This window comes from Lepidochelys olivacea (genome assembly GCF_965140295.1).
Source record: "Lepidochelys olivacea isolate rLepOli2 genome assembly, chromosome: 10".
Classification (NCBI taxonomy): domain Eukaryota; kingdom Metazoa; phylum Chordata; order Testudines; family Cheloniidae; genus Lepidochelys; species Lepidochelys olivacea.
Window position 1 is genome coordinate 84,047,845 of NC_140420.1, and position 27,778 is coordinate 84,075,622.

The 27,778-nt window shown below is 42.1% G+C and overlaps 2 protein-coding genes across 11 annotated transcripts in view; one reads left to right on the plus strand and one right to left on the minus strand.

Moving 5' to 3' along the window:
- Positions 1 to 1,703, plus strand: part of FRMD5 (FERM domain containing 5) — a gene marked incomplete at its 3' end in the record, with an annotated part of 291,342 nt that extends 289,639 nt beyond the window's left edge. For 5 of the 6 annotated variants that reach the window (XM_084641249.1, XM_084641250.1, XM_084641252.1 and 2 more), the window contains exon 14: positions 1,038 to 1,624. In XM_084641249.1, the coding sequence (XP_084497375.1) occupies positions 1,038 to 1,624 (587 nt within the window). Of the gene's footprint in view, positions 1 to 1,037 lie in introns of all 6 variants that reach the window. The other variant, XM_084641253.1, reaches the window with a different exon arrangement.
- On the minus strand, positions 1,669 to 27,256 carry WDR76 (WD repeat domain 76). Of its 5 annotated transcripts, none has more exons than XM_084641248.1 (13): positions 26,919 to 27,007; positions 25,541 to 25,954; positions 23,607 to 23,699; positions 22,089 to 22,144; positions 19,164 to 19,290; positions 18,002 to 18,103; positions 17,842 to 17,885; positions 17,610 to 17,763; positions 14,385 to 14,540; positions 12,913 to 13,130; positions 11,951 to 12,103; positions 9,651 to 9,704; positions 1,669 to 1,773 (listed from the first exon to the last, which is right to left on the minus strand). In XM_084641248.1, the coding sequence occupies exons 1-13, from the start codon at positions 26,979 to 26,981 to the stop codon at positions 1,722 to 1,724; spliced, it is 1,686 nt and encodes a 561-aa protein (XP_084497374.1). In that variant the 5' UTR covers positions 26,982 to 27,007; the 3' UTR covers positions 1,669 to 1,721. The 5 variants fall into 5 exon arrangements, with proteins under 5 accessions (XP_084497374.1, XP_084497371.1, XP_084497373.1 ...); XM_084641245.1 differs by lacking the exons at positions 1,669 to 1,773; positions 26,919 to 27,007 and adding exons at positions 8,034 to 8,524; positions 27,048 to 27,256; XM_084641247.1 differs by lacking the exon at positions 1,669 to 1,773 and adding an exon at positions 8,034 to 8,524 and having other exon boundaries at positions 14,490 to 14,540.
- Positions 27,257 to 27,778: the final 522 nt, after the last annotated feature.

Sequence of the window (27,778 nt, forward strand, 5' to 3'; positions counted from 1 at the left end):
GGCAACCCCAAGAGGTAGGGCTGGGGTGGGGAGCTTGTGCCACTGCCCCTCCTTCCAGGGCCATGCCCTAGGGGAAGTAGGGCAGGCAGGCACAGGTGGGGCCCAGCATGCTGGGGTTCACTGTCTGTAATACAATGGTCCCAAACTTTTTTACACCGTCCCCCTCCTGAACTGGGAGCAGGGCCACGGCTCTGGCCGAGGGGGAATGCAGACAGGGTAAGGGGGCCAAGGCTGGGGCGAACCCTCGCCCAGAGGGAAGTTCATCCTGCCACATGAATGATGGTTTTGATAGCCTGTCTGCCACTCCTGCAGGTGACAAATTTTTGGGACATGCAGGGTCTGAGGTTATAATTTCATGCAGTTTTGTGCTGCTAGGAAGTTGCAGTATTTTGAGAAAGCAATACCTAGAGTCAGATCCTCAGCTAGTATAAGTCAGCATGGCTTCATTGACTCCAGGGGCATGAACTTATTCCAGCTAACCGTCTGGCCCATAGTACAGACATCAGGCTGCCTCCTAGTTACTGGGATTGATGCTACTGGACCACAACTTGAGCCCCTTAGTCATCAAAAGCATTAAGGGAGCAGAATTTAAAAAACCAAAAAACAAACAAAACCACACGTTAAAGGAATGGAGAATCAGACCAGATCACTCATTGTGGACACCCAAAATTAGCAGACCCTTGGAAAATGTAAGGCCATAGCCTGTCTGGGCTTTGTTTTCACCATCCATAAGATGGGGATAATAATGACCTCCATGGCAGTGTCTCAGGCTTTGTTCTTTTGTATGCGTGACCTGAAGAAGAGCTCTGTGTAAGCTTGAAAGTTTCCTCCCTGCACCAGAAGCTGGTCCAATAGAAGTTATTGCCTGACCCAGCTTGTGGCTCTCATATTTGCGAAGCCGTCTGAGCTCCTGGAGTGTGATGTAAGTGCAGCGTAGAGTTGGTCTATACAGGAGAAGGGCTCCACACCCAGTCACTAACCCCCTTCTGCCTCCTAGCCCTTGCCCATCACGCTCACTGCTGTCCTTCCCTCTCCAGGCCTGGAGTCTCTGAGGGACAGCGCTCACTCGACCCCCGTGCGTTCAGCCTCTCACAGCGATGCTTTCATGTCCCATTCGCGGAGCAGCAGAGCTGAGAGCAGCGAGAGAGTGGCAGTCATCTCTGACGAGATCTACAGCCCTGCAGACAGCGTGCTTCCCACACCGGTGGCAGAACACAGCCTGGAGCTGATGCTGCTCTCCAGGCAGATCAATGGTGCCCCCTGCAGTATTGAAGAAGAAAAGGAGTCCGAAGCCAACACACCCACTGCAACTGAGGCTGATGAGATGGGAGGCGAGTTCAAAGCCTTGTGCCAGGGTGTTGGTGGCAATGGCGGGACACAAGCTGCACAGGTGAATAAGTTTGTTTTAAGTGTCCTCCGTTTGCTCCTTGTGACAGTTGGACTCCTCTTTGTTTTGCTCCTTCTCCTGATCATCCTTACCGAGTCTGACCTTGACATTGCCTTTTTCCGTGATATTCGCCAGACCCCCGAGTTTGAACAATTCCATTATCAATACTTTTGTCCCCTCAGGCGATGGTTTGCCTGCAAAGTCCGCTCCGTGCTGAGCCTGCTCATTGACACCTGAAGGCATGACTTCCTAATAACTAGCCAGGTGGATTCAGAAGATACCTGCTACCAGTTCCCAGCAAATGGGACCCATCGTGGCACCATCGGCCCATAAACTAAGTCCTCCTTTCATGAATCAAAGTACACTGCACCCTAGGAGGTTTGTTCCTGGAAGAAGAAAGCGATAGATTTATGCCAGATTAAAAACGCATTTATTTAGAGCTCCACTTTCCTGAAGCATTCAACCATTCAGTTTTTAATCCTTGAAGTTTGCAGAATAATTTAAGATGTTAATTTTCATAGATGTGTGTATTACTTTGGAAGTATTGAATAAGAGGAATTTATTTTATTACTACTGATTAGTGCCAGCCCATAGCGGAGGCACTAGTCCAAGACTAGAGATATTGCATTATGCAGGAGCTTTAGTAATGGTGCTACTGAGTTGTACTTTAAATGCTAGTAGATTGTTTCATTATTAAAACTGCCTCTGTGCACAGCACTTCCACCTTCAAATTAGTATTTTAGAGATCCTCCTTTTACTACCCAGAGCTTCTTAACTGGCAAATGGCTTAGTCCTTAGAAAGCGATCTGGTACAATACCATTATCAACTTAGAAACGTTTTCACAAACAACAGAGTGGGCAAGAAACAGGGAAGCCAGGAGTGGCAGTGTCTGTTCCTTTAAATAGCATAGAAAGATGTGAATACCTGTCCTATCCTAGCACTTAGGCCTTTTCAGAATATGTTAAGCCTTGGACCTGTAGTGCACCACAGTGGCGTTTACTATAGAGGTGTTAAATCCCTAACGACAGTGGGAGTGGAGTATACGGGGGGAGTAGATAAATGTACTCAGTTATGTTCTACAAAGTCTGGGTGTGTAGTTAGGAATCATACCTGATGATTTGGGATACGTTTTGCCTCAGAAAGTTGTGCGTGTTTTGTATAAAAAAATAACTAACTGTTAAACCTATATTTTAAACAAAATAGCATTTTGTTATTGATACTAATCAAGTCTTTTTAACTTTATGGATTAGATGAACATAGCATGATATACAAAATGACTGGAGTAAGCCAATTATTTTGAGAATAACTTGTTTGTAGAATGGGACTCTAATGGCAGATTAACCCATTACTAGTTTTGGAAAAAAGAGCAGCAGATTTTTTGAAATGTTTCAAAGGTAAAGAGCAGAATTACAGAAGTGGAGACAACACTGGAAAACACCAAGACAAATATGAGCTCTGTCCTTAGGGGGAAAAGGTGTAATTAACTAATTTCTATTGTGACATGAACACTTGACTCTTATTATTTGGCAAAAATAGCAGCCCATTTGTAAGGGGAGCAATAATCACTACTGTACAGTTTCTCGTGAAGCTGGGCATATTTAACAAAACAGAATAAAAACAGACTAGCAAGAGTTTCATTTCATCTCAGGGAAGAGATTTTAAGCAAGCCGAGGCCATAGACCCAATTTTAAAAGTCGATTTACATTTTCTGCACCATCAACCATCTCTGTACACGAGTTCAAGCAGTGCTGATGCGTGCGTGTACACACGCACCCCCCCCCCCCATTCACTTTGAAGATGAGTTATGATTTCGTCCTGAACTGGTCAATTGTTCTTTTTTGCCAAATGCTCAATCATCAATATAGAGAACAATCAAAGTCAATTAGATTCAGACTATTTGTCACTGCAATAAATAAGGTCCATTTTACTAGTCTGTCAGATCTTTTTTTTTTTTTTAAATGCAGTTTGTCATTTTTACTTTAAACATTAACCATGGCCATTTGATTGTCAGAAAAGCTGAAAAAGATTTTGCATTCAATTTAATATTAAGTTGTGAATGCCAACCACAGGAGAAGAAAGGCTAGATTTTTACATGGATATATACACTGTTTTATGCAACATAGCAAAATTAACTTTTAGTGTAGTGTTCCTACCTCAGTCTGTAAATGGTGTTTCTATGCAGTGAGTGATAGTCTTCAACTAAACGTTTTTCATCCTAGGTTAAAGATGCAGTATTCCATTGTTTTAATTGCTAATACTACTTGTTTGTCATAACAATACATTATCATTCAGTGACAGGTGCAGCTCCAATGTGTTGCACTTTAAACATTTTCATTTTCAAAAACCACAAGATATGAAATATTAACTTTGAAAAACTTTTGCATCGGTCTGCTTTTAGAATAGTAATAAATACCACACCTTGTTTAACCTTTTGCCGTTTTCACCTGGCATTTTATCCTAAAACCATTACAATTAGTAATTTTTTAATCTTATGGTTTTTCCCCTCTATGTGCCATGTTTCATGTTTTGCTAGCTGTTCGTTTTATCTGTCATTTGTAGAAAAAGTCATTTCGATAGTTCTTCTATCAGAGGAAGCAAAACTCTTAATAAAGAATAGTGTACTGCATCTTTAAAGCAGTAGAGGGTAAAAATACCTGAAAATGTGAATTTCTTAGTTTTCATAGAAGTTAACCTTTCATGTGCCATATACTGTAAGTTACTTTTTTTCCCTCCAAAATAATGTACCTTTTTCTACATATTCAATATGTAGTTAGCATAAAATCATTGGTGCCATGAAAAGTATTTTTAAATTTAAATAAATATTTAAGTATCATGAAAACAAGAGTTGGCATTTTTTATTTTTAAATAAATTGCTCATTTGACTGATGATAGTATTTTACTGCTTCAACAAGTTTTACTTGATCAAGAACTGAAGAAATTGGCCCTTAAACACAATGGGTCCAAATTCTGCACCTTTAACTTACACTAACTTCCCATTTGGGGGGGAGAATCAGTGCAGAATTTGGCCTTTTAAGCAGAGAAATTCCAAAATTATAAACACAGATAAGCCTAATGCAAGCATGATCTCCCTGTATCATTTTATGCATCTGCATGGCTAACAATTTTGCCTTCATCCTCGTTTTCTAAAAATCCATCCTTTGAAACATGGAACGGAACCAAAAGAGCTGATTCAGGCACATTATAAATATGCACTGCTGCCTGAATGAAGCTGACCCCATAGAGAAAGACGAATCTAACACATCATAGAGACAGGCACACCTATCACCTTCTGCTCCCTCTTCCTGTTCTGCTGGGCATTGGGCCAGTCATGGCTAACTGATCACAGTTAAACTCATTACACGCAGCCTACATGCAGAGTGTGAATACCAAAGCACCTGCATTTTGAAGCCAACAGCAATTAAGCCGGACTGAAAACGGCTCACAGAGCCAGCTTCAAGAGTGAAGGCCAAGCCAGGCTGGGAACTTAAGGCAGAAAATGGCACAACTTCTTTGCTTACCCACTGGAGAGGTCATTGTGTAGCAGAGTGGTGACACGGTGTGTTAAAGTGACCTCATTTCAGCTGACTTTTGCAGGACCCACTTGTCCCTTGAAACCAGAAGTGTATTAGACTTGAGCAATGAAGGTTTGTATCCATTACACTTGCCTGATCTTTTGTATCACACTGTAGGTTTTTATGTTTGCAGGGTGAATCAGTGTAACCCTTCTGCCAGGTAGTTTAGGCAGCAACAAGCGACAGGTTCCTCTTTTACAGGACAGAGCTGGCTCACACACTCACTCACCCTGGCCCCCAACCTCTCCAGTAATCTAGGGGAACGAACCACCACCCTGGGTGCCTCCAAGAGCTCTCTCACAAATACCGAGTCTATGTAGAATACAAGAAAACTTTTAAAGATGAAAACAGCATTAATTTGGGAAAACCCTGCAACCAGGATTTGAAAGTACAACACCAAGAAGTAAAACACCCACCCCATAGTATCTTGGGCAGTGTCCTTGTTGTCTGAGTCCCACCTTGTGCTGTTGGTTTCCAGAAGAGGGGCATGGTAGAGACTTTCATCCCTTGGACTTCAACTCATTGTGTGGTCTGAGGGACATGTCTGGGGGTGTTCACCTCTTGTTCCTGAGGGATGGAGGTGGTGGCCTGCCAGTTTCTCTGCCATGGCTCCCCAGCATCAGAGATGCAGCAGTAATGGTGGCAGCGGTGTTCTTGGGTTCATCCCATTCTCAGTGATCTCAGCTCATCAGTGATTTCACAGGAGAGCCGGGAACCTCTGCTGCCATCTCTTTTGCGCTGTCTCTGTGCCAGGGCTAAGGTTTGCGCCTGTAGGCCAGCGTATCACTGAGAAGGAGCCAGGCCTCTACAATGCGTCTAGTCAGCTGTCTCCAAACAGTGACGGGGAGGATCAAATGGCTTCTGGCACCTTTAAGCCTGGTTGTGTGGACCCGTTTAAATACCCCCTCTGACTCTTACATTTGGCATCACTACTCCTGACAATGAGAGAGGTTAAAGTTAGGGTGACCACCTTCCCCCCCCCACCCCATTAGGGCTCACTAAGTATAGTCCTGCTGTCTTTAATATTGAATGCAGTGGTAATGAAATATCCTTATTGTATGAGTACAGTGAATTTTAACCCAAAACCAATCACTTCAGCAATGCAGGTCTGTCTGCTGATCCCCTGGGCAGAGTAGGTGTGTCTCTGCAGAGAGGCGGCTCTGAGGTCTTTCCCCCCAGATCACCATTAGCTGTCAGGGGAGAGCTCATTCAGCACCTGCTTACACATCAATGAAAGTGAAAGCGGGCCAAGCAGGGCGAGTGCAAGTGTCCACACAGCTCTAAACTCCTTCAGCCACAGCGTCTCATGAGCCGAGAGGCCTGTGGCCACTTTGATTCCTCTGCGCCCAGGCTGCTCCACTCCTTCCCTTCCAGGCCTCTTTGTGCCCTTGAAGGAAAGGGGAGGCAGGCAGTGAGCAGTGGCCCACAGCAGAGTAGGGGTGTCTATGCAAAGAGGTTTTAGCGGTCCTATCCTGCAAAACACAGTCTGAGAATATGGGGCAGTGAGGCTGAACCTGCCTCAGGCAAGAGGTCTGATGCAGACCATCTCCCCTCGGCCCGGTAACTCATTATCTCCTGTTGCCAAGAATTCTTACTTCCCAGAAGAAAAAAAAAGAAATCACCCACATCTGGGATAGCCTTGGGCCATCAAGAAGAAGGTGAAAGCAGGACCAGAAACACAATGCCCTCTTTCCAAAGTTTGAGCCCATTCGCACAAGAGCGTCATGGAAACACAGAACAGTCAGTGCCACCACCTGCAACTCTGACCCCCTGCCAGATGCTAAAGGAGAGAGAGTGAAACATCTGCAGCCCCTTCCTAAAAGGGACTGCTCCTGTCAAAGGCAGCGATGACGATCTAGCATCCATACTAAAAGATGCTATACTACAACCAATACTAAAAGAAACTACTTTGTGATGCTGGAGTGTCACAACTACAGATCTTTTCTACACAAGCTAAAAATCAAGAAGCTAGCAAAAACTGACTCCAATGTCACTTGTCAGCAGTCAGTAGAATCGTTCCTTCTCAGTCAGGCCAGACTTGTTGATCTGGTAGAAGACCATTTGGTATTCATAGTTATGTGGTATGCATCTACTCTTCCTCCTGGACTTCTCTGTGGCATTTAGTACTATTCACCACCATATACACCTACCATGCCTCCAGACAGCTGCAGAGGAGCATGGAAATATCCTGAATGGCTCAAGTCTTTCCACTCAGACTGAACTCAGAGTCTTTATGCTCAGTTGTTCTCCCAGATCCAAATCCCTCAACTGCAGAAGGGCAAGGCTCAATCCTTTCCACTGTATTATTCAACAGCTTAGCCACCTTAAAGAGGGAATATCCTGCTGCAACCTTAACTATTGTCAACTTTACAGTGAAACCATTAGGCAAGCAACAATGTGTGATTTGTGCTTTTCTGCAAAACCCTGTTTATTTTATTGTTACCTCATCCTCTCAACTCACCCCATCCTCTCTGTATTTAGACCACTTGTGTCCTAGCCTACGTCTAGAATGTGAACTTTCTGGGGCAGGGACTGTTGTCTTTGTTACATATCCACAGTGCTTCCAGCAATGGGACCTTAATCCCAGAGACAAGTTTGAAGGTGCTACCATAATAATGAACCCACACAATGACCCCCAGCTCTACATCTCCCAATATTATCTGTGAAATTTCATCAAAGTGCTGTTTACTTTCATTTCCAAGTATCAGTGAAGACGTTAAGTAAAATTATAGTTCCCACCTAATGCAGCATCTCAAAACAACTGATCAACTCAATGTATTGCTATTTATTATCGTTGTCTTCACCCAATTCTTAATGCACCTGACAACATTCATTTACACACACCCATATTAAACAATTCTGGGAGTAAAATTTCCTGGCACGTCAGACATTTTACTAAACGGATATGTTTTACTGAAACACAGACTATGTTGTATAGTAAGCTTAAGATAAATTTCAGAAAAACCACAATCATGATGTATTACATCTAAAAAGCAAGTTGAGGCCCAATCTAGAAAAGGTCTAATGTTAGAGCTATACATGATAAATATTTGTTAAAAGGTCATACTTAAAATGGCTTTAGGAAATATGACTTTTTATTATGAATGCTGCTTCTCCCATACTTGGATACACACAACTCACCATAGGTTGGTGTAGTAGGATTGCTACAGATTTAATATTTGTAACTTATTAAAAAAAGAATACAGAATGCTTCCAAATTAATAAAATGTAATTTAAAACCTTGTAATGCATATTTTTGTCCTGAGAAACAAACATACTTTATGTAGGAAAAAAATTCAGCAACTTTTTCAATCCTTGAAAACATGGAGACGACCACTGGAGTTACCACCCACTAAGATATTCTTTGTAGGGTGCACAGCATTGATGGAACAAACAGAGCCAAGGTAATCTACATTATAAAAAGAGTGTAACTGTTCACCAGTGTCCTGGAAGATTTCTATTTGCCTTGGGCGTGCCATACTGCCAACCACAAAACAGTCTTCCTGTTTAGGGTCCCATATTGCTCTGAACCTAGTTAACCAGCGTCCTGTGTTATTGTTATGTCTATTCAGAAAAATGAAAGAAAACATAAAAATCAAACACTGAATTTAGTAAGTTGCATATTTAAATACTGCCATTTCAGGTGCTCTTGTTTAGAGCATCCATTAGCCACACGTCTATCCTCACCTTCTAGCCATCATCATATTCAGCTAGTTTGGGAATGGTACTTTTCAGAACTGTTCAACACTACTCCTCAACAGATCAGAGGAGAAGTGTACATTAATGATAAGAGCCACCCCTTTCCTCTCTCAGACCTAGAGGAAGGGACTGTAACAGGACAAAAAGGAGAACTAAAGGCAAGAAAAGTGTAGCAAGAGATCTTCTGACATAATAAGCAACTATTTGTAAAAGGTACTCAAGCTCTGGAATTGTCTTGATACAAATCCAGGGGAAAACCATTAAGGCCTTTTAAAAAATGCAAAATTTTAAACTTTCAGGCCAGCCATATTAATACCAACCCCTCAGTGACCCCAGAGGTGGCAATGACTGATATGATGGAGGGAGTCCCGCCTTTCTTGTTCACAGAAAGGATTTGCAAGCTTTAAGCCTGGGCGAAGCAGGAATGAAGGAAAGGGAATAAGGAAAAGATAGATATCTCCATTTATAAGCAGTGCCCTTTATTATCAAAATGTGTTGCTTTGAGTATCTTGTTCAATTGCAAAATATTTTTAGAATTACAAAATAATTTTAAAAAGAAACACCTATGAGACCACACCCTGAAACATGAGAAAACTTCTCAAAAGTACAGGGACATAACAGGCTTTAATACTCTAGTTACACAGAAAGATATTAAAAGCCTCCTCACAAATCTAGTGGACTCAAAGCTGGCTATATACAACCCTGATCCTGGGTTTAGCTGAGGACCAAAGCTAGTCCTCCGTCTAATAAAGAACAGCATCAGGGCTGCTCTCTCTTATGCAGCTGCCTAGGACACCAATAGCTGTTCTAGTGGCTGGAGAATCACCAGGTTTAGGGCAAGCCCCCGCCATGCCCCCTTTTCACAGTAAAAGCCACTATGACAGCTCTCTGCTACCTGGCGGCTCTCTCCACCAAGTGGTTGTGCTAGCTTTACAGCAACTCAAAGCAGCCAGAAAAGGCAAGATCCTTAGCACTAGTATATGTGCCTTACCTGACAGCAGTGAGAACAGAAATCGTAGATGATAAAGAGCTGGTATCATAGACTCTGTGAAGTAAAGCAAATCATAAAACTATATATAAACACACACACAATAATAAAAACAAGATTTTCCTGACTATATACATAGGCATTTTACAGGTATCAGACAATACAAGTTTTGGAATACAGTAATAGGTTCTGTACTTGTGAAATCCAATTTAGGGATAGGTGTTAAAGTCCTGATTCCATTAATAGATACGCATTCTAAAGCAAATTTTTGTATTTTTGAACAGAATTACTTTAGTTTGTTACCTTATAACATTAGAGCGGAGCAGGGGCTGCAGAGGGCAATTTAAACTGGGGTAGGGGGAGGCAAAGATTTGCTCCTCCACCTGATCTTCCTCTTCCCCTCTCAGGTGCCCTACCACACCAGCAACCTAACGCCCCTGGCCCATGAGCCCCTACACCCACACCCTCCAAATCTAAGTGAGTGGCACTGGGACCTGGCATGTGGGGTCACAGCACCACTCAAGTTTATCCCAGCCAAAAAAAAAAAAGTTAACTAACTTCAAGTCTTTAAATCATGATTAAACGACTTCAGTAACTCAGCCTCAAGTTAGGGTCTATTACAGGAGTGGATGGATGAGGTTCTGTGGTCTGCAATGTGCAGGAGGTCAGAGGCTAGGGATTCACAACCTTTTGCATTGAAAGCCCCTCTCCACACTCTACCCCACCATGCTATAAAAACTTCATGGCCCACCCGTGCCACAACTGTTTTTCTGCATATCCAGTAGATTAAGAGTCAGGACCGGCGTTAGGGATAGCAAGCAGGGCAACTGCCCAGGGCCCCGCAAAGCTAAGTTGTGCAGGCTTCAGCTTCACAGCCAGGTGGTGGGGCTCAAGGCCCCAGGCTTCTGCCCCACACGACGGGGCTTCAACTTTCTACCCTGGGCTCCAGCAAGTCTAATGCCAACCCCCCTTGGTGGACCCTCTGAAACCTGCTCACGGCCCCCCAGGGGTCCCAGACCCCTGGTTGAGAGCTGCTAGACTAGATGATCATGATGATCCCTTCTAACCTTAGTCTATGAAAGCGCTGGTGCCCATTCCTGGCTCCAAAGCCTATGGAGTAGAGGGTTACCGGATGTAAAAAGCTCACACAGACCCCCACCCAGTACTAATATGCTCCTTTGAAAATATATCTGGAATAGCTGAACTTCTATGTTTGTCTTGTTCAAACTGCAAAGATTTAAGAAGTCTTTACTACTGGGTTGGTTCCGTATCACACCCTACTTTTTAAGAGTAGGTCTTTGAATATCTGTTGTGCATATGGAGCTGTAAAGATGTATTGCAAGGAATATACAAGAATTTGTGTAGCTGCATTTCCTCCCGTCTACACAGACTTAGTATCTAATATATACACGTAATTTATGAATTAATAGCAACCATCCATTCTGAACCATGACGGTGTAAGCACCACCACAGTTCAGTTACTGTCTGTTGTGCTGCAGCATCGCAAGTGGCTGAAAAGTCCAATTCTTGAGCAATAGTTTTTGCCATGAATATCCCGGGGTAAAGCACAGGGCCAGAAGATGAAGCCAGTGCACTATTACAACTTGAGGCCTGCTGCGCTTTCCTCTTTGCTCTCTTCACTGTCTTCTCATCCTCCTCTCTCTGACATGTCAGTTATAGCGATATGACTATTGCATACATTCTTGAAAGAATATGATTTTGTTTTTAAAACACAGACAGTTTTGTATATGGCCTGATTTTTCAGCCTTAACCAGGCCTCCCATTTTGTGCCTACTATTCTGTGATGTAATTTAGGTTACTTAAACATTTAAGTACCCGATTTGTGGATGTAATCAGATACTTAGATGTCCAGATTATTTAAATAATGATCACAAACTGACAGCATGAAAAGTGAGACTTTTTAAAAAACACAGTCCCCACGACAATTTCAGTCCTAATTATGTCATATGCTTTATCCACCTCTAGGCAACATATAAAAACACCAGTTCTTTTGTCAGACTTTTAGCAGGAACACTGAAGAAATTCAGGACCTCAGCGCTTGTAACTGCTATACGTGGACTCATTAACCAGGTTTTTTAAAAGCTAGCCCTATCACTGTGTCTATTTATGGTCACAGTTGTAGGTTCTAAAGAGAAATGAGGGCAAAAATGTAAGCAAAGAAATCATTAGTTATAAAAACTATTACAAGAAATTCTACTTAAAAATGTAAAGAAAAAGCTATCAAGAACAAATATTAGGCAGTGAATTGTACTTCTGTATTCTCTTCCTTCCCACACCCTTACCTCAACATATCATCAGCACACGTTGTTACCACTCTGTTACCAGTAATAGGTGAGAAATACGCAGAAGCAACACTCTTTGTGTGTCCACTGAGAAAGCTTATGGGCTTGTTTTCATTAGGCTTCAGGTATCGTGTATCAAAAATGCAAACATTCCTGCAAGACACACACAGCGCCATTTTAGAACAGGTATCATTATGGAACGTTAAGTAGTTAACTAACTAACTACTCTAAAGTCAAGTAGTTGCATAGTCTTTAAAATTTAAATTTTCAGTTTTCACTTCCATGTAAGTGGAGGAACAGAGTGTACTAGCTGCACCTTAAAAAACCTAAATATAATAATAATTGCCTTTTAAGAGCTAGAATGTATAGTACAGCCTGCCCTAAACCACTCACAAGGCAAACAGTAATTACAAATGTCAATTCCTTCATAAGCCATTACCAAAAGCCTTTATTTCCCCAAGGATGTGAGCTGTAGCTCACGAAAGCTTATGCTCAAATAAATTGGTTAGTCGCTAAGGTGCCACAAGTACTCCCTTTCTTTTTGCAGATACAGACTAACACGGCTGCTCCTCTGAAGCCTAAAAAAAGATGCTACTCATTATTTTTGAAGTGGCACCATCCATGAAAATGACAACTGCGGGTGTGCTAGTACTTTTAATCCTCTTTTCCCAAAACTGAAGTGTCGCATAGTGTCCTTTTCTTACTCCCAACACCAAAATATTAGGGAAAGCCAAATTATATCAGATTTTAAGTTTCTTTGTAGAACGTTTTCCTAAATGATCAGAAAAACCTTGAATATACATATTTAAGTTAAAAAATTAACTTCCCTATTATAAATATCAGTAGATGATCGCTCTCCCCAAACCGATCCCATTTACAGCTGATTCCCAAGGCCTTCCTGTGAAACCGCTGCACAGAGTTCTGAAAGCACAAGTCACTGTAATACATTTTGAAGTACATACACTGCACCAGCAGCAATGAAATACTGTCTGTTCACTGGATGAACATGGACAGTTCTTGTTGTCTTTGCATTAACATTTGCAGTAAGTTCAGAAGAGGTTCCTGGGGTCCGTCTGTCCACAATAGCCACGTCACCATCCCACTGTCCTACCACCAACGTGGAGGCATTGTTTGCCAAGAAGTCAAAGGAAGAAAAGCGTTTTTCTTCACTTCTATACACCTAAGTATGAAACAGGCATTTATGTAAAGCAATGTATAATTGGTTAAAAATAAAATCAAACTAATCAACCATTTCCATATTGATACTTCACAGCAATTGAAGTATACAATAGAATGTAATCTGCTTTAACTACAGCTATGTCCTTTCACACTGAATTATGCTAGTAACATCAGTTAAAACAGCAGCAGTGATCCATTTAAGTAGCTTTTTCATGAGAGCAGGTGGAATACAGAAAGTGTCTCTATATAGGGTATTTTGGACAATAGACTGAACAGAATGCAAAGTATTTATAACTCCCACATAAGGTCTTGTCATCCAACTATTTCCACAAGCAAAGGAAAGACTCACCAAGCAAATCTCAGTCGGGTACTGAAATGGGTAGTACTGGCTGTCCCCACCCCAGGCCCAGGGGTGCACCAAGGAGGATCAGGCTCCATGGAATTTGAGGAACAAGCTCAGAACGAGCCTTTGTCCATGCCAGTCTCCCAGCATAGTGGCCATTATCCACAGTTAAGGTAATGGTACTTTAAGCAACATTAATTTAAGACTTCATTACTGTGCCCGCCAGGGGAGCCTGGCCAATGGCAGCACTCCTCTTGTAGAAGCCATGTGACCATGAGAAGCCAGGACCAGGCAAACAGGAGAGAAGAATTGCAAATCTCTTCCCAGGATCCACAAAGCTAGGATGTTATGTGTCACTTGGCCCCTTTGTGGAGTTCTAAGCAGTTGTCTGGGGAATGGGTGAGAACAATTAAGCTAACAGGAGTTTTACGTTGCACCATGATTGATATTTTCAGAGCTCCTCTAAAGAAAAACTGTTAATTTGCTGCTTTAAAATATACTCTTAAAAAAAAATGAAGAGATTTACTGGGTTAAATAGTCACATAGATGCAGATGAAACTCATTTTAACATGAAACAGAGTTCCTTAGTGAGAATAAGTTAAAGAGGGTGTCCATGACATGTTATGAGGATGTTTTCTTAAAACACCGCAGTCAAATCAAAAACAAGGCAAATTTTCCAGATATTTGATTGGCTATGTGGTTTCCATATTTTTTTTTTGGACTGTATTTTTATGAAAATGTTTTTTATGGTTATTTTATGTTGCCTTATGAGGGAATACTGGTAAACTTTCCAGCAATCCGAGGAGCTAACAAATTATTTTTGGTATTAAGTGGCTGAATATACTTCATAGCTATATATATTGATAGATTCATAAGGAGACTTATACATAATGGAACTGCATGAACATTCACCTCTTCAAAGATAGCTCTGGTAACATCTCCACATCGTACTGTTCCATCATAGCTCAGGGATAGCAAATGAACAGGATTAAATGGAGAAAAATACATGCAGCTTACTGGTTGACTATGTGGTATAAAGACATATACTCCATCTTCAGATTTAGAGTTCTGAAAATAAAAAGATTTAATTAACACAATGTTAAATTAACCATGTCATTTCTACTTTTACATTTATTGCTCTTTCAAAAAGTTACTTATGTCTCAATTCTGTATCACAACTAATATTGATTTGCTTTTTCCTAATCTTTTCTGAATGTTTGCATACAGCAATAAATTCATTCTGCTAGGTAAACTAATAGAACAAGACTGCTTCCAGTAGTCCAAATTGCAAATGTAGCCCTATCTGAGCCTCTCTGAGGCAAGTCGTTGGAGCCCTTGATCAGGCTAAACAGCCATTGATGTCAATGAGTTCTGCCTGAGGGCATAGTGCAGGATTTTGCTCACAATTTACAGTTCAACATACTACTGACAGGCCTATGCTTTGTTTCCCCTCATCCTTTTCATCACTGTACAACAGGCTTAGTTACATGAGCTAGACATTTACTGTCAATTTCATAATTACTATACCTCCCAGAGAGTAAGAGCTACAACTTCTGCTATAACTTATTTCAGAGTAGCAGCCATGTTAGTCTGTATCCGCAAAAAGAAAAGGAGTACTTGTGGCACCTTAGAGACTAACAAAATTTAGGTGCTATAATGTAAAGTTCTATTTCATCATATTGTTTTTATTGCTAGAATTGGTTTACATTCAATTTGGGAATTAAAAACTGGACAGTAAAACTTTCCTACATCTTATCTTCTAATAACGCTAATACCACTACAGCATCCAATCAAAATTTAAAATACAGTCAAATGCTTATTTTTTGGTTCCGGTACTCACTTCCTTCTATGGATGTTATTCTTTGCCCCCAAACTGAGCTACCTTCAGTAAACCTAGACTGAATTCAGAGAAAACTAAGACAGCTATTACATCTTAATTAGTGACACAAGCTTCTCTTGTGGATGAGCTTTCCAGAGGAGGTTAAAGTAGCATTTGCTTTTCCTTTATCATTAGTCATTTGGAGTAAGAGGGTGAATAGGTCTTGTTGCCCAAGCACATTATGATAATTCTGTAGGCCTAATGTACACAACTGTATGTGGTAATGTGATAATTTCTGCCTTATTCCACTGGAGACGGGAGATTCCAGGCTTATGGCAAAAGCATTTGTTTCTTGTTCTGTTGATTTACAATATTATACAACCATAGAACGTAGGTCTGGAAGGGGCCTCAAGAGGTCATCTAGAGTCCATTCCCCCATGATAAGGAAGGCGTAAATATCCCTAGACCATCCTTGACAAGTCTCTGTCTAACCTGTTCTTAAAAACCTCCAAGAATGAGGATTCTACAACCTCCTTAGGTAACTTGTTCCAGTGCTTAACTAGCCGTATAGTTAGAAAGTTTTGCCCTAATATCCAAACCAAATCTCCCTTACTGCAAACTAAATTTGTCCTATCCTTGATGGACACTGAACACAGATATAGAGAAAAATTACATTAGGTCATTTTTAGAGGGTTTTACAATTTATTCCCATTTTTTTGTGTGTCACTCCATGGCCTGTATTATTTGTGTGTGTTGCAGCAATGACCAAAGGCACCAATCAAGAATATAACCATGTTGTGCAGGGGGCTATACAAGCATATATAAAGATATAGCTTCTGCTCTTAGAATTTAAGACAACGTAACAATTCTAACAAACAGAAGAAAAGGAGGACAAGCGTTATGAAAATAGGTACCTAAGAGATCAACTATCTTGTGGGTCTGCCATTACTTTAGTACATGATCACTTTATAATCTTTAACATTTTTATCCTCATAACATCCCTGTCAAGTAGGGGAGTACTATTATTCCCATTTTATAGGTGAGGAACTGAGGCACAGAGAGACTAAAGGGTAAAGTCCTAGCCCCTCTGAAGTCAAAGGGGGTTTTGCCACGGACTTCAATGGAGGTAGGATTTCACTCTAAATGCATTGCCTGTAGCCACAAAGGGTGACTCTATGGCAAAGCTTAGAACCGGACCTGGGACAGCTGGCATCAGAACCACTGGATCATACTTCGCCTCGTCATGTAACAACACTGGTTGGCACAACTTGATGGTTCTAAATTATGAAGATTTTTTTAACCCTATACATAGCTGGTATTATTCAGTTATCTTTGAGTTTCTTAATCTAGCTAAGATTAGCTGACTGATTTCTTGGAGGCATCAAGGCAGAAATGGGTTTTGAGGAAGGTTTTTAAGACATGAAGGGCAGTAGCTTTACACACTAAGTCAGGGAGGGTGGCTTCATGTATAAGGGACAGCATGAAAGGAAGAGCAAACAGCTGCAGAAGAGAGAAATGGGCATTTAAGATGGGCATCTATGGCAGAACAGAGAGGATGGTGACACAATACAAGATATTTGCAAATAAGTAGTAAAAGGCAGAATTGTGAAGGGTCTTAAAGAGGAGGACAAGAAACTGGAATGTAATGCATTTGAAAAAAACAGTGCTAGAGTAGACAGAGAGAGAGCTGGAACATTCAGAACAGTGTGCAAGGAAGATTATACTAGCAGCTTCATTCTGTATGAACCTGAGGGAGCCGATGCGGGTGTCAGGGAGGCCAAAGTGAAAGAAGCTACAATAATCAAGTCACAAGAGAAAGACATGGACAAGAACTTTGATTGTAGGAATAAGTAAGACAAGTTGATTTCAGAGTCAAGGTGATATGAAAAATAGTAGTTTTGATTTGCTAACAAATTTTCAATAATGTTCTACAATGTGAGAGAAAGGTCGGTGAGGTAATATCTTCTATTGGACCAACTTCTGTTGATGAGAGAGACAATGTAGCATAAATAAAGGCATGATAGTGTGTGATGGCATAACAATTTTATTTACACTAGTTGAGATGACATGATTCCCTCATTGCCATCATCCCAATCTCATGCACATAAAGATTATATTGCCTACCCCCCCAAAACTGTATTGTCTCATAGATGTTACCTCCTTAGCACTGGAACCGCATTTCAGTAACGGTCTACTAATCAGATTTACTAAAATCGTTCTCACCAGTTATCTGATTTCCCACCCCATACGATTCCCAATAAATGAATCCTAAGCACAACCCTCTCCTCCCCCAAAGAGATATCACACAAGCAATTTACCAAATCCCAAAGACCAATCTGTCCAGACTTGTCTCCGGCTGCCACCAAGGTCCTGCTTTCAGAAGGATGGATAGCCACAGAATATATTCTATTTTTGACAACTTTTGTAACAGCATCTTCACTCAGGATCATATGACTCAGACTGGCTTTGTATCTAGGCAACATCATTAAATTGTTAGATATTTCCCGCCAAAAAGTTAAAATTGACAGAAATAAGTTGTTTATAGATTACCTTTCTAAGTTACATATGTGTTTTTCAGTATCATTAGGGTTTATCTGCATTGTAAGACAGGGGGAAAAAGTACCAGTTAAATTTGGGCACATATTTACTGGCAAAGTTATTATGAGCTCAGGCTAAATGCCCCAAAAAATTAGTGAATTCTGACGGATACCTGACTTATCTTTGTCCATGTATCCAGAAACCCATCCGTTAATTCACTGCTCTTATTCTGATTTGTAGGTACCATTGGAAGAGGTCCAGGTGGCAACTGAGGCTATTTAAAAGGCAAAAACTATGTTAAATACCCTGTGCATCTTTTACAGCTTCCCAACCAGTTCATTCAACTAGAAAAATGGATAAGCAAAGGGAGCTATTCAGCAATTATATATGCCACAAACATAAATCTATCCTTTCAAGATATTAAAATGTGCATAAAAAGAAATTCATATCAAAATATATCTTATTCCAGGAAGGAAGGGCAGGAAATAGTAAATACAAGTGTGTAAAAAGGTAGCCTCCTATACCCTTTCCTTTTCTCCCGACTCCGAGAAGCATCGTCTTCAACAACTATATGTTGCAGAAATTTAGCGTTATTTCCGTAGTAATGCAAAAAACCTAAATTATCAGCTCACATAGGAATACAGTTTTACATGTTGCTGTATAACTTCCTCAAATAAGGTAGTACATGTCTCAGGAAAAAAATAAGCTAACGAAAAGTTAGATTCAAGGTATGCTGAAAACACAAAACCCGAACAAGAAAAATATGAATTAACGCTGCCACAGCTGAATCTATGAATTACTGAGCATACATTACATTCTATCAAGATTCTGTAATGTTATGCAGAAGTGGGAAAGTATTATATCTTCAGCTTGAGCCACAGAACACAGAATTAACTATTGCACACTCCACTTCTACCATCAGATTTACTTTCAATAGAACTTCTCAGAGCATGCTCTGTTGAGATCATTTTGAATAGAATTTACTTTGTTTCTGCACAACCCTAGATCACTTTCACAGGGCCATATTCTCCTGTTCTTGCTCTTGAGAAGTCCCATAGAAGCCAATGGGGCTCTTCATGGAACAAAGTACTACTCAACATGAACACGGGTGGAAGAATCTGACCCATACTATTGGCTGCATGAAAAACTTCTCAAGTATCTCCAGGTTATCGAATAAAACTTATTTAGCCAATTAGGGATAAGTATTATCACAGCCAAACCCATTCAGATTTATTAAAAATTTCAATATCTCTAAATAAAAATCTAACATGTTTTCATAAAGCTGCCAAATATGCACTGTACTGTATTTCTTCTTTTTTCCTTCACCATCTTACATATTCATCAATTACTGGTTCTGGCTGTGCTGGAATTTCTGGCAATGGAACTCCTGATGGATCTACTCTTTGTAAGCGCATAGATCTTCGACGTACTGTCTCAGCTTCTGTCTTTTTGGGCTTAACTCTAGAGGAATGGAAATAGTCAAACAATATATATTCAAATAAGCCATGAGTTCCTGTGGTAAAGAAATCCAAAATAGGTTTGGATCTTTATTTCCAGAACTCTGACCCAGACTAATATCACAAATAGCTTTGATTCATTCTAGAAATGTGTTTTGCTCACAGAATCATAGAAATGTAGGGCTGGAAGGGACCCTCTCAAGAGGCTGTCTAGTCCATGCCCCTTGTGCTGAGACAGGACCAAGTATACTTAGGCCATCCCAAACGGTGTTTACCTACAAAAGAATTACTACACCACATTATGTCTTTAGTCTACGTTGTCTAGGAATCAAAGTGGTAGCCGTGTTAGTCTGTATCAGCAAAAAGAACGAGGAGTACTTGTGGCACCTTAGAGACTAATTTATTTGAGCATAAACTTTCGTGGGCTAAAACCCACTTCATCGGATGCATGCAGTGGAAAATACAGTAGGAAGTCTATACACAGAGAACATGAAACAATGGGTGTTGCCATACCCACTACAACAAGAGTGATCAGTTAAGGTGAGCTATTATCATCAGGAGAAAAAAAAAAAACCTTTTGCAGTGATAATCAGGATGACCCATTTCCAACAGTTGACAAGAAGGTGTGAGTAACAGTAGGGGGGAAAAAGCAGCATGGGGAAATAGTTTTACTTTGTGTAATGACCCATCCACTCCCAGTCTTTATTCAAGCCTAATTTAATGGTGTCCAGTTTGCGGGTAACCATAGCAGTGCCGCTGACTTGAAGGTATACATTGTCCCCAAATGTGAAATAGTTATGGGTGAGGACAAAGTTCAGCCACCAGATTTGCTGTGAGAGTGGATGGGTCATTACACAAAGTAAAACTATTCCCCCATGCTTATTTCCCCCCCTACTGTTACTCACACCGTCTTATCAACTGTTGGAAATGGGCCATCCTGTTTATCACTACAAAAGGTTTTTTTTCTCCTGCGGATAATAGCTCACCTTAACTGATCACTCTTGTTGTAGTGGGTATGGCAACACCCATTGTTTCATGTTCTCTGTGTATTTACTTATATCTTCCTACTGTATTTTCCACTGCATGCATCCGATGAAGTGGGTTTTAGCCCACGAAAGCTTATGCTCAAATAAATTTGTTAGTCTCTAAGGTGCCACAAATACTCCTCGTTCTTTTTGTTGTCTAGGAATGTTTACCTTTATTACATTTTTGGTTTTCAGTTATGATCTACCTTCTCCCTGTTCTCCTCGCTCCCCAACTCTAGCTATTTATTCAGTGGCAAACAACTAATTTAAAGCTGCTTGGGGGTATGTCATCCTGTGGCAGAACAGTGAGTGGAGCAAAACCCAAAATTTCTGAAATCAGGAAATGCAAAGTTAAGGTTGCCCATGCAAGCTTAGCTCTGACCTCTTTCAGCAATGCCCTAATACACCCCGTTAACACATACGCCTTTACTTTGCCAACCCCACAGTTACTGAAATGTACATGTTGAATCTGTCTCTCTCCAGGCCTCCATTCTATCCACTAGTCTTCCTTTACATCGTCTTCCATACTGTATTTTATTTTCTTCTTATTCCTCTGTCCTGTAGCTTGTTTTCCTGTTTTTACTTAATGCCAGTGTTTCTATACTTATTATACCTATACCTAATGTTCCCTTTTATCCTTTCAATTTTTTCCTCTCCAGCTCCCTTTCCCTTTGTTCCATTATCAGACTGATTTTTTTCTTCTTAGCCGTCAAGCTCGATATCACACTAGATGACTTCTTGAGGTCCCTTCCAGCCTTAAATTTTATGATTCTATAAGAACAAGTTGCTCTTGAAATCTCACTGAAAATACAATTGCTACTTTCATGCTATTTTGACCAGAAAGACATTCATACTACCATTACTTCTCTTAAAAAAAAAAAAAAAAAAAAAAAAAAAAAAAAAGGATGAGGTACAGAAATACATTAAGTGAAAACCTACCAATGGAGAAGTCACATGGACAGTTTAAGGTAATTGGTGGTCTAGATCAGGGGTTCTCACGGCCTCAGAGTGCAGCCACCAACTCTTGCTGGTGACCGCTGTTACAATTTTAACTAAAATTCCTAATTAAGTTTAGGAAAGACAGAAATAAATATGCACATATACATGTCCAAATCATTCCAATTTATTTATGTTGGTATTTTTTGCAGACTCAAAAATAATGTACACTTGTCTCTATTCTTTACTGGAACTAAACAGAACAGAAACACAAATAAGGTGCTTTGCAGGTTCTTGTCTTTTGCTGTTGTTGTTTATTGTGTGTTTTGGGTTGCTTTTTTAAAGACTTGCTAACTATTAAGTCTGCTGTTGTGAAAAGTGATATTAACAAACATACAAATATTACTTTTCACACGCAGAAGACTTACGCAGCCCTGGCAAGCCCAGGGACAAATTAAGCCCTGGATGGGGAGGTGGGTACAGTACCGTTGAGGGCCAAAGGCAATGAGGAGAATGGATGGGGGGACAAGAGGAGAATGGATGGCACCCCAGGGAAGGTGAGGAACTCACTAGCAGCCTGCTCCTCCAGCATTTGTCTCTCCAGAAGGGGGCAGGACCCAACCCCTGCTGGCAGCCTCGGGGAAGGGGCCACTGCTTTGCCCTGTCCCCCATCACAGTCCAGAAGGCTGTGGCCACAAGACAAGCCCCTGGAGGCCGCATTTGAGAAACCCTGGCCTAGATCAAGATTTAAATATGTACTGCATACATATATAATGAAAAAAGTAGAATTAGCAAAAAAATGTTGATTTTTATTTTTGTTTAAATATTGATGTTATTTTACCTTTTGATTCCATGAGATTGTCCTTTGGTTGCCATTTTGCGAAGTCTTGCAGCTGACTTTAAAGAAAAGTGTAGAAATGTAAGAAATATAGTCAGATGAACAAGTGGTTTTTTTGGAATATTTTTGTGCAATGCAGTTAACTAAAGGAAACTAGTGATTATGAAGTGACTAAAAATTACAATTTTTGTGTTTATTCTCTCAATTAATTATCTGACTTGTTCAGTTTACCAGTCAAATTTTCCTAACTTCCAATTCTACAAACTAAAGAGTAAATCTGAAACTCAAACTGAGTTGTTTCTACCTCTTGTTCTTTCAAGTTGTTACCCACTACCAACAAAATTCACTGAATAATGTAGATGGCAAACAAGAACAGAATACAGTCCATCTTGCTATTCTACAGCTGTATACATCTTGCAGTGATAAGAAAAACAAAATCCTAAACAAGAAGCACCAGAGAAAGTGACTTTGAACAGAAATCATATTTTAAAAGAGATGCCAATATATAAAAACTTATATTAGATTTTGAATTTATGAATAAGACTCGTAAGAGGATTAGATATATAAAAGCTGAAATATCAGCAGTTTAATTCACTATAATTATAATCACTATGGGACTTGAATTCAGCATACAACTGCAGGGATAAAGTCCAAATTGGGGGACAGCCGAGTGCTTGTTCAGTGTTTTATTTCTTTAGACATATGGAATTTTAGAGTGGTTTGTGTACACAGGTAGGAAGGAATCCAATGTGCTACATGGGGGGGAGGGAGGGAGGGGCTTAAACTTGTCTCCGCTGAGCTCTTCAGAGACATCTGGGGAGATTTTTTCAAGTCACTCCCTCCTACCCCAACCACAGAGGTTGAGTCTTGGTGAGCATAAGCCCTATTTCCTCCCAGCTAGGGCTCTCTGTGCCTCTGCGCCTGGGACTGAACAGTTCCATCTCCAGCTTTTCTAGCTCTGTTGTGAGAACGAACAGCAGAGACTGCGCAGAACCAGCTCTGGGTGAATAAAGGAGTGACCTTTCAAGGAAGGAGCTTACTCCTTAATGCAAGAGTGGACCTATGAGGGAGAACAGAACAGAACACAGGAGAGAGAAGGAACCTGGAAAGGAGAGGAAGAGCAGGACCCGTGTCTGTAGATAACATTTAAAATGTCACTACTTTAATTTGTTGGATTACTTCCTCCACTGTGTAGCAGTATAATACACAGCACTTATAATGCTTTCCATAATTTAAAGTACTTTATACATATTAATGAATTAAATCCCACCTTCAAAAAAAAAATAGAGCCCTATCAAAAAGTATGCAAAGTATAATCAGATCACCGTGGGAGATCATTGCAATATATCATTGCAAAGTCAGTTGTGAAGTTTTTATGCCTCTCTCTCAAGCATCTGGTATAGGCCACTGTTAGAGACATGTTTCATAACTAAATGAACTATGGGTCAGTTTTAGTATGGCAATTTCTATTATGTTTAGAGTGACAATTTTATTCTTATTCTAGGGAGACATCATACAAACCTCAAGCAGCTTTAGAGAAGCAAAAAAATTAGCATTTTCTGTAATGTTCTTTAGTCTTTTTCTTTCATAGGCTGACAGCTGTGAAGATCCATCCTGCACAAACAAATAAAAGCAATTACTCTGTAGGATAATGTTTAGGATATTACACAGAGTGCACAAAAAAGGCCTGGACTGTTGAGAAAATAAAGCACTGTACAAAGTTGCATGGCCTTTTTTTTTTTAGGTTCCAAACTTCTCTTACAATAAATGTTACTTTATAGTAAGGAGTACCTGACATTCCTCCATTTCCAAACAACTGTTAAAGTATGCGGTCATTAAAAGCAAAAAGGCACAAAACACTAGAAAGTTGACAAACTGGTTAAAACAGAATAGGGAGGAACAGGGGAAAAGTGGCACATTACACCAAACTCCTAGGCAGTACTGCTTTAAGAGAGCTCCATCAGTGTGGCCAGAAAGTGTCCAATCACAAACATGAATATCAATTTATATTTTGCCTTAATACAAAGAGAAGCTGCGGATTCTTTGTTTTACCCTGCTGCAGAAGCATTCTCCCTCCCACCCCCCAAGAGATACACCACAACAGGAAAGGATAAAACAGACCAGCCCCAGAGACTGATATTTAAGGAATGGTGACTGAATTAAAATTTCTTGAAGGCACACCTGCTGAGTTTTGAAGAAGATCTGAAGAAAAATGTGGGGGAGCTAGTCAATATGGTAACTTTAGAAAACCTTTAATTGCACATATTGACCGAAGCCAAGCTGGTTTTGTATCAGGATAGGAGTGTTTTGCACACTCAGCTCAGGCACACACTTATGAAGATGGAGTGTTAAAGATTAGTCTCAAAGTTCTTTATGGATGTTAAAATTATTTCAATAATATCTTTAATATTACATTGATAAATAAGAAATGAAAGCCTGAGGCAATTATACAACACTGAAATGTACAACAATACAGATATTAGGCTGTCTTATAATAGTTGTCTATGGTATTGTTTATAGAAAAATTGAGTCCTTTTTAGAACTAAAGGTAACTAAAGTCTTTATAAGAGTGGAGTTATTCAGATATACATCTTTCAGTTATATTCATAAGCAAAATACTGGATGCAAATGGAGTAAGCGGTGTGTTATTTCTTGGTACCTTAGAGAAAAAGGGAAATGTGGTACAGTCTGAAAATTATTATTTGGATTGCCATAGCACTTAGGAGCCCTAGTGACAGACCAGGAACCCACTGTACTAAATCCTGTACAACTACAGAACAAAAAGGCAGACTCTGCCCGAAACAGCTTACAATCTAAGCTTAAGAGAAGAGACAACAGATGGCTAGACAGACAGAGTACAAGGAAATGACAAGACAATACTGGTCAATAGGATAATAAAATAGAATAATTTTCTTTTTCTGGTAACAAAACTTTTACGAGCCAATCCTGAAACTGATACTACTCAGGAAGGCCCATGTGGAGTCAGTGGCAGGATCAAGACCTTAGGTTGGATTTTTGCTGTCGGGATTTTGTTTAGCTATGACTGCTTGAAAGAAATAGTCTCTCATACATTACAGACTGTCAAGATTAATTATGTTAACTATACTAATATTTATCTACAGCCAATATGTATGGTTAAGAAAAAGATCTAAAACGGAGGGCTATGTAAAAATGAATAACTTATATTGAATAATTATGAAAAACATGGTCTTCTTTTTCTACCTTTAAAAAAAATGAAGTAAAATAATTGCATTCCCTTAAAAACAGTACAATAATTTTATTCCTTTTGCTATTTTCTAGGGGGCAAACAGTTCCTCGTTTACAAAATCATCAATACTTGAAGTTTCAAAATGTAAAAGATGCCAAACAACAGAAATTGAGGGCTAGGCTAAGAATATACAGAGGAAGCTAAAAGCAAAAGAGAATATAGTCACAAAAAATGTTTGGTTTCTTACCACATAAGAGACATCGGAATTACTTCCTTCACTGTCTGTATCCCAATTGTTTTCTGAATCATGATCAACTGTAACTGAGGCGTTTGTGGGTGACACCATCCTACTTTTATGATGAAGTGAAGACATACTGGGGATTACTCCTTGTGGACTGGAAGAAGCCTTGTAGGATACATCTCTTATTTGCTGACTTGTGGGATCATCGCGGGATTTTTTGACTTTTGGTTCTCTTTCTGAAGGCCCTTCAGTACTAGAAAACTTTTCTAGTAAGCGTTTCTGGGGCAGACGTTTGTTGCGTTTCTCTTCTTCCATGGATAAGGGGGTGAGAAGAACTTTCACTTGTTTTCCAAAAGCTGCTCTTCGCTCAGCTTTTTCTGATACATAGCTCATACCGGGGTTGTCTTTAGGGGTGTGCTCCTACACAAATGACGTAGAGAAAAATATGAAGCATACTGTGCTCAAATAAATGCGTTAGTCTCTAAAGGTGCGACAAGCGCTCCTGTTCTTTTTGCGGGTACCGACTAACAGGGCTGCTCCTCCGAAACCTGCACTCGAGCTCCGCTCCTGTAACTTGTCTCCACAGGACTGGCACCAGGCACAAATCATGCGAAAACCAGTGGCATATTAAATACACAAACGCCTCAGTGTAAAAAAAAAAAAAAAAATAAAATCCTGCTGCTGGGTTTTCTCCTGCCTTATAGGCGGAGCCCAAGGCGTGGAGCTTTCCTCCCAAAAGGAAGGGCCCTTCCCAGCCGCTTGGTGGGTCCCTGCTCACAGAACAAGCATCGCCGGCAGCTCCTTCCGACGCAGTGGCCAGGAAGCGCTTACAACACGGGGATGGAAACATCGCCCCGGCTTCGGCCCCGCGGCTCGCAGAGGGCTGTGGCCCTCCGTCCTCCGGGGCCAGGCACGGCCGAGACCCCGGGCGGCGGGGAGAGCCGCCCCCCGCCCGACCCAGGTGCACCGCGCGCGCAGACCCGCCCCGACCCGCCCAGCCGCGGCGTTTTCTTTCCTCCAGGCCACGCAACTGCTGCCTGGGTTTCCTCCCTCGCACCCGGGATGGGGGGGCCCCGGCCCCGGCCCGCTCTGGCTCAGCGGCGCGTGGGTGCCCGGCGCTGTACAAAGGCGGCGGAGCCGCTCCCCGCCCCCCAGGCGCGCCCAACGCCAGGGAGCGGAGCCTGCCGAGGAACGGGCCCGGCCCGGCGGCCCCCGCTGCGGCCGGAGGGCGCTGCCGCCGGGGAAGGGAGCGGGGCGGCGGCCGCCCCCGGGCCGGGCTCGCTCCGGGCGCAGCGAGCCCAGCCGGGGTGGTCCCCGGGGCGGCGCTGAGGGCGGAAGAGGCGCCCCAGAGGCCGGTCTGCCCCGGCCGCCCCAACCGCCTGACCTGCGTCCGCTGCCGGGCGAGCGGCTCCTCAGCCCCGAGCGTCGCGGCCTCGGCCAACGGCATCTCCCCGGCGGGGGCGGGGGCGGGGCCTCCCCTTCCCGCGTGTGCAAGGGGGCGGGGCGCGGTTACCTAACGGCGCGGGGGGGCCCGGGGCTGCGAGCCGCCCGCACAGACCCGCTCGCCCCGGCGGGCCCCGCGCGACGCTTCCCTCAGAGGCGCCCCCGGCGGGCGAGAGGAAACGCGGGCCCCTCCGGCGCTGGTGCCGGGACCAGGCCTGCGGCAGCCCCCCCGGCCCCAAGGGGTTTCCAGCGTTTGGACTCCGCGAAGGCCAGGGCTGGAAGGGACCTCAGGAGCCCTCCAGTCCCGCCCCCGGCTCACAGCAGCGCCAACATCAACGCTGCCCCCCCCCCGCCCCCGCCTGGAAGGGACCTCAGGAGCCCTCCAGTCCCGCCCCCGGCTCACAGCAGCGCCAACATCAACGCTGCCCCCCCCCCCCGCCCCCGCCTGGAAGGGACCTCAGGAGCCCTCCAGTCCCGCCCCCGGCTCACAGCAGCGCCAACATCAACGCTGCCCCCCCCCCCCGCCCCCGCCTGTTGGGTACCCGCGTCCTCCTCCCAGCCAGGGCTTTGTCAAAAACCCTAAAAGCCTCTAAGGATGGAGAGCCCACCGCCTCCCCAGGGATCCCATTCCGGCGCTTCACCCCCCGCCCCGTGAAATCGTGTTTCCGAATATCCAGCCTAGACCTCCCCCCCTGCAACTTGAGAGCATTGCTCCTTGTTCTGCCATCTGCCACCCCTGGGAACAGCCCAGCTCCATCCTCTGGGGAGGGAGGTTTAGTGGGGGAGGTTTAGATTGGATAT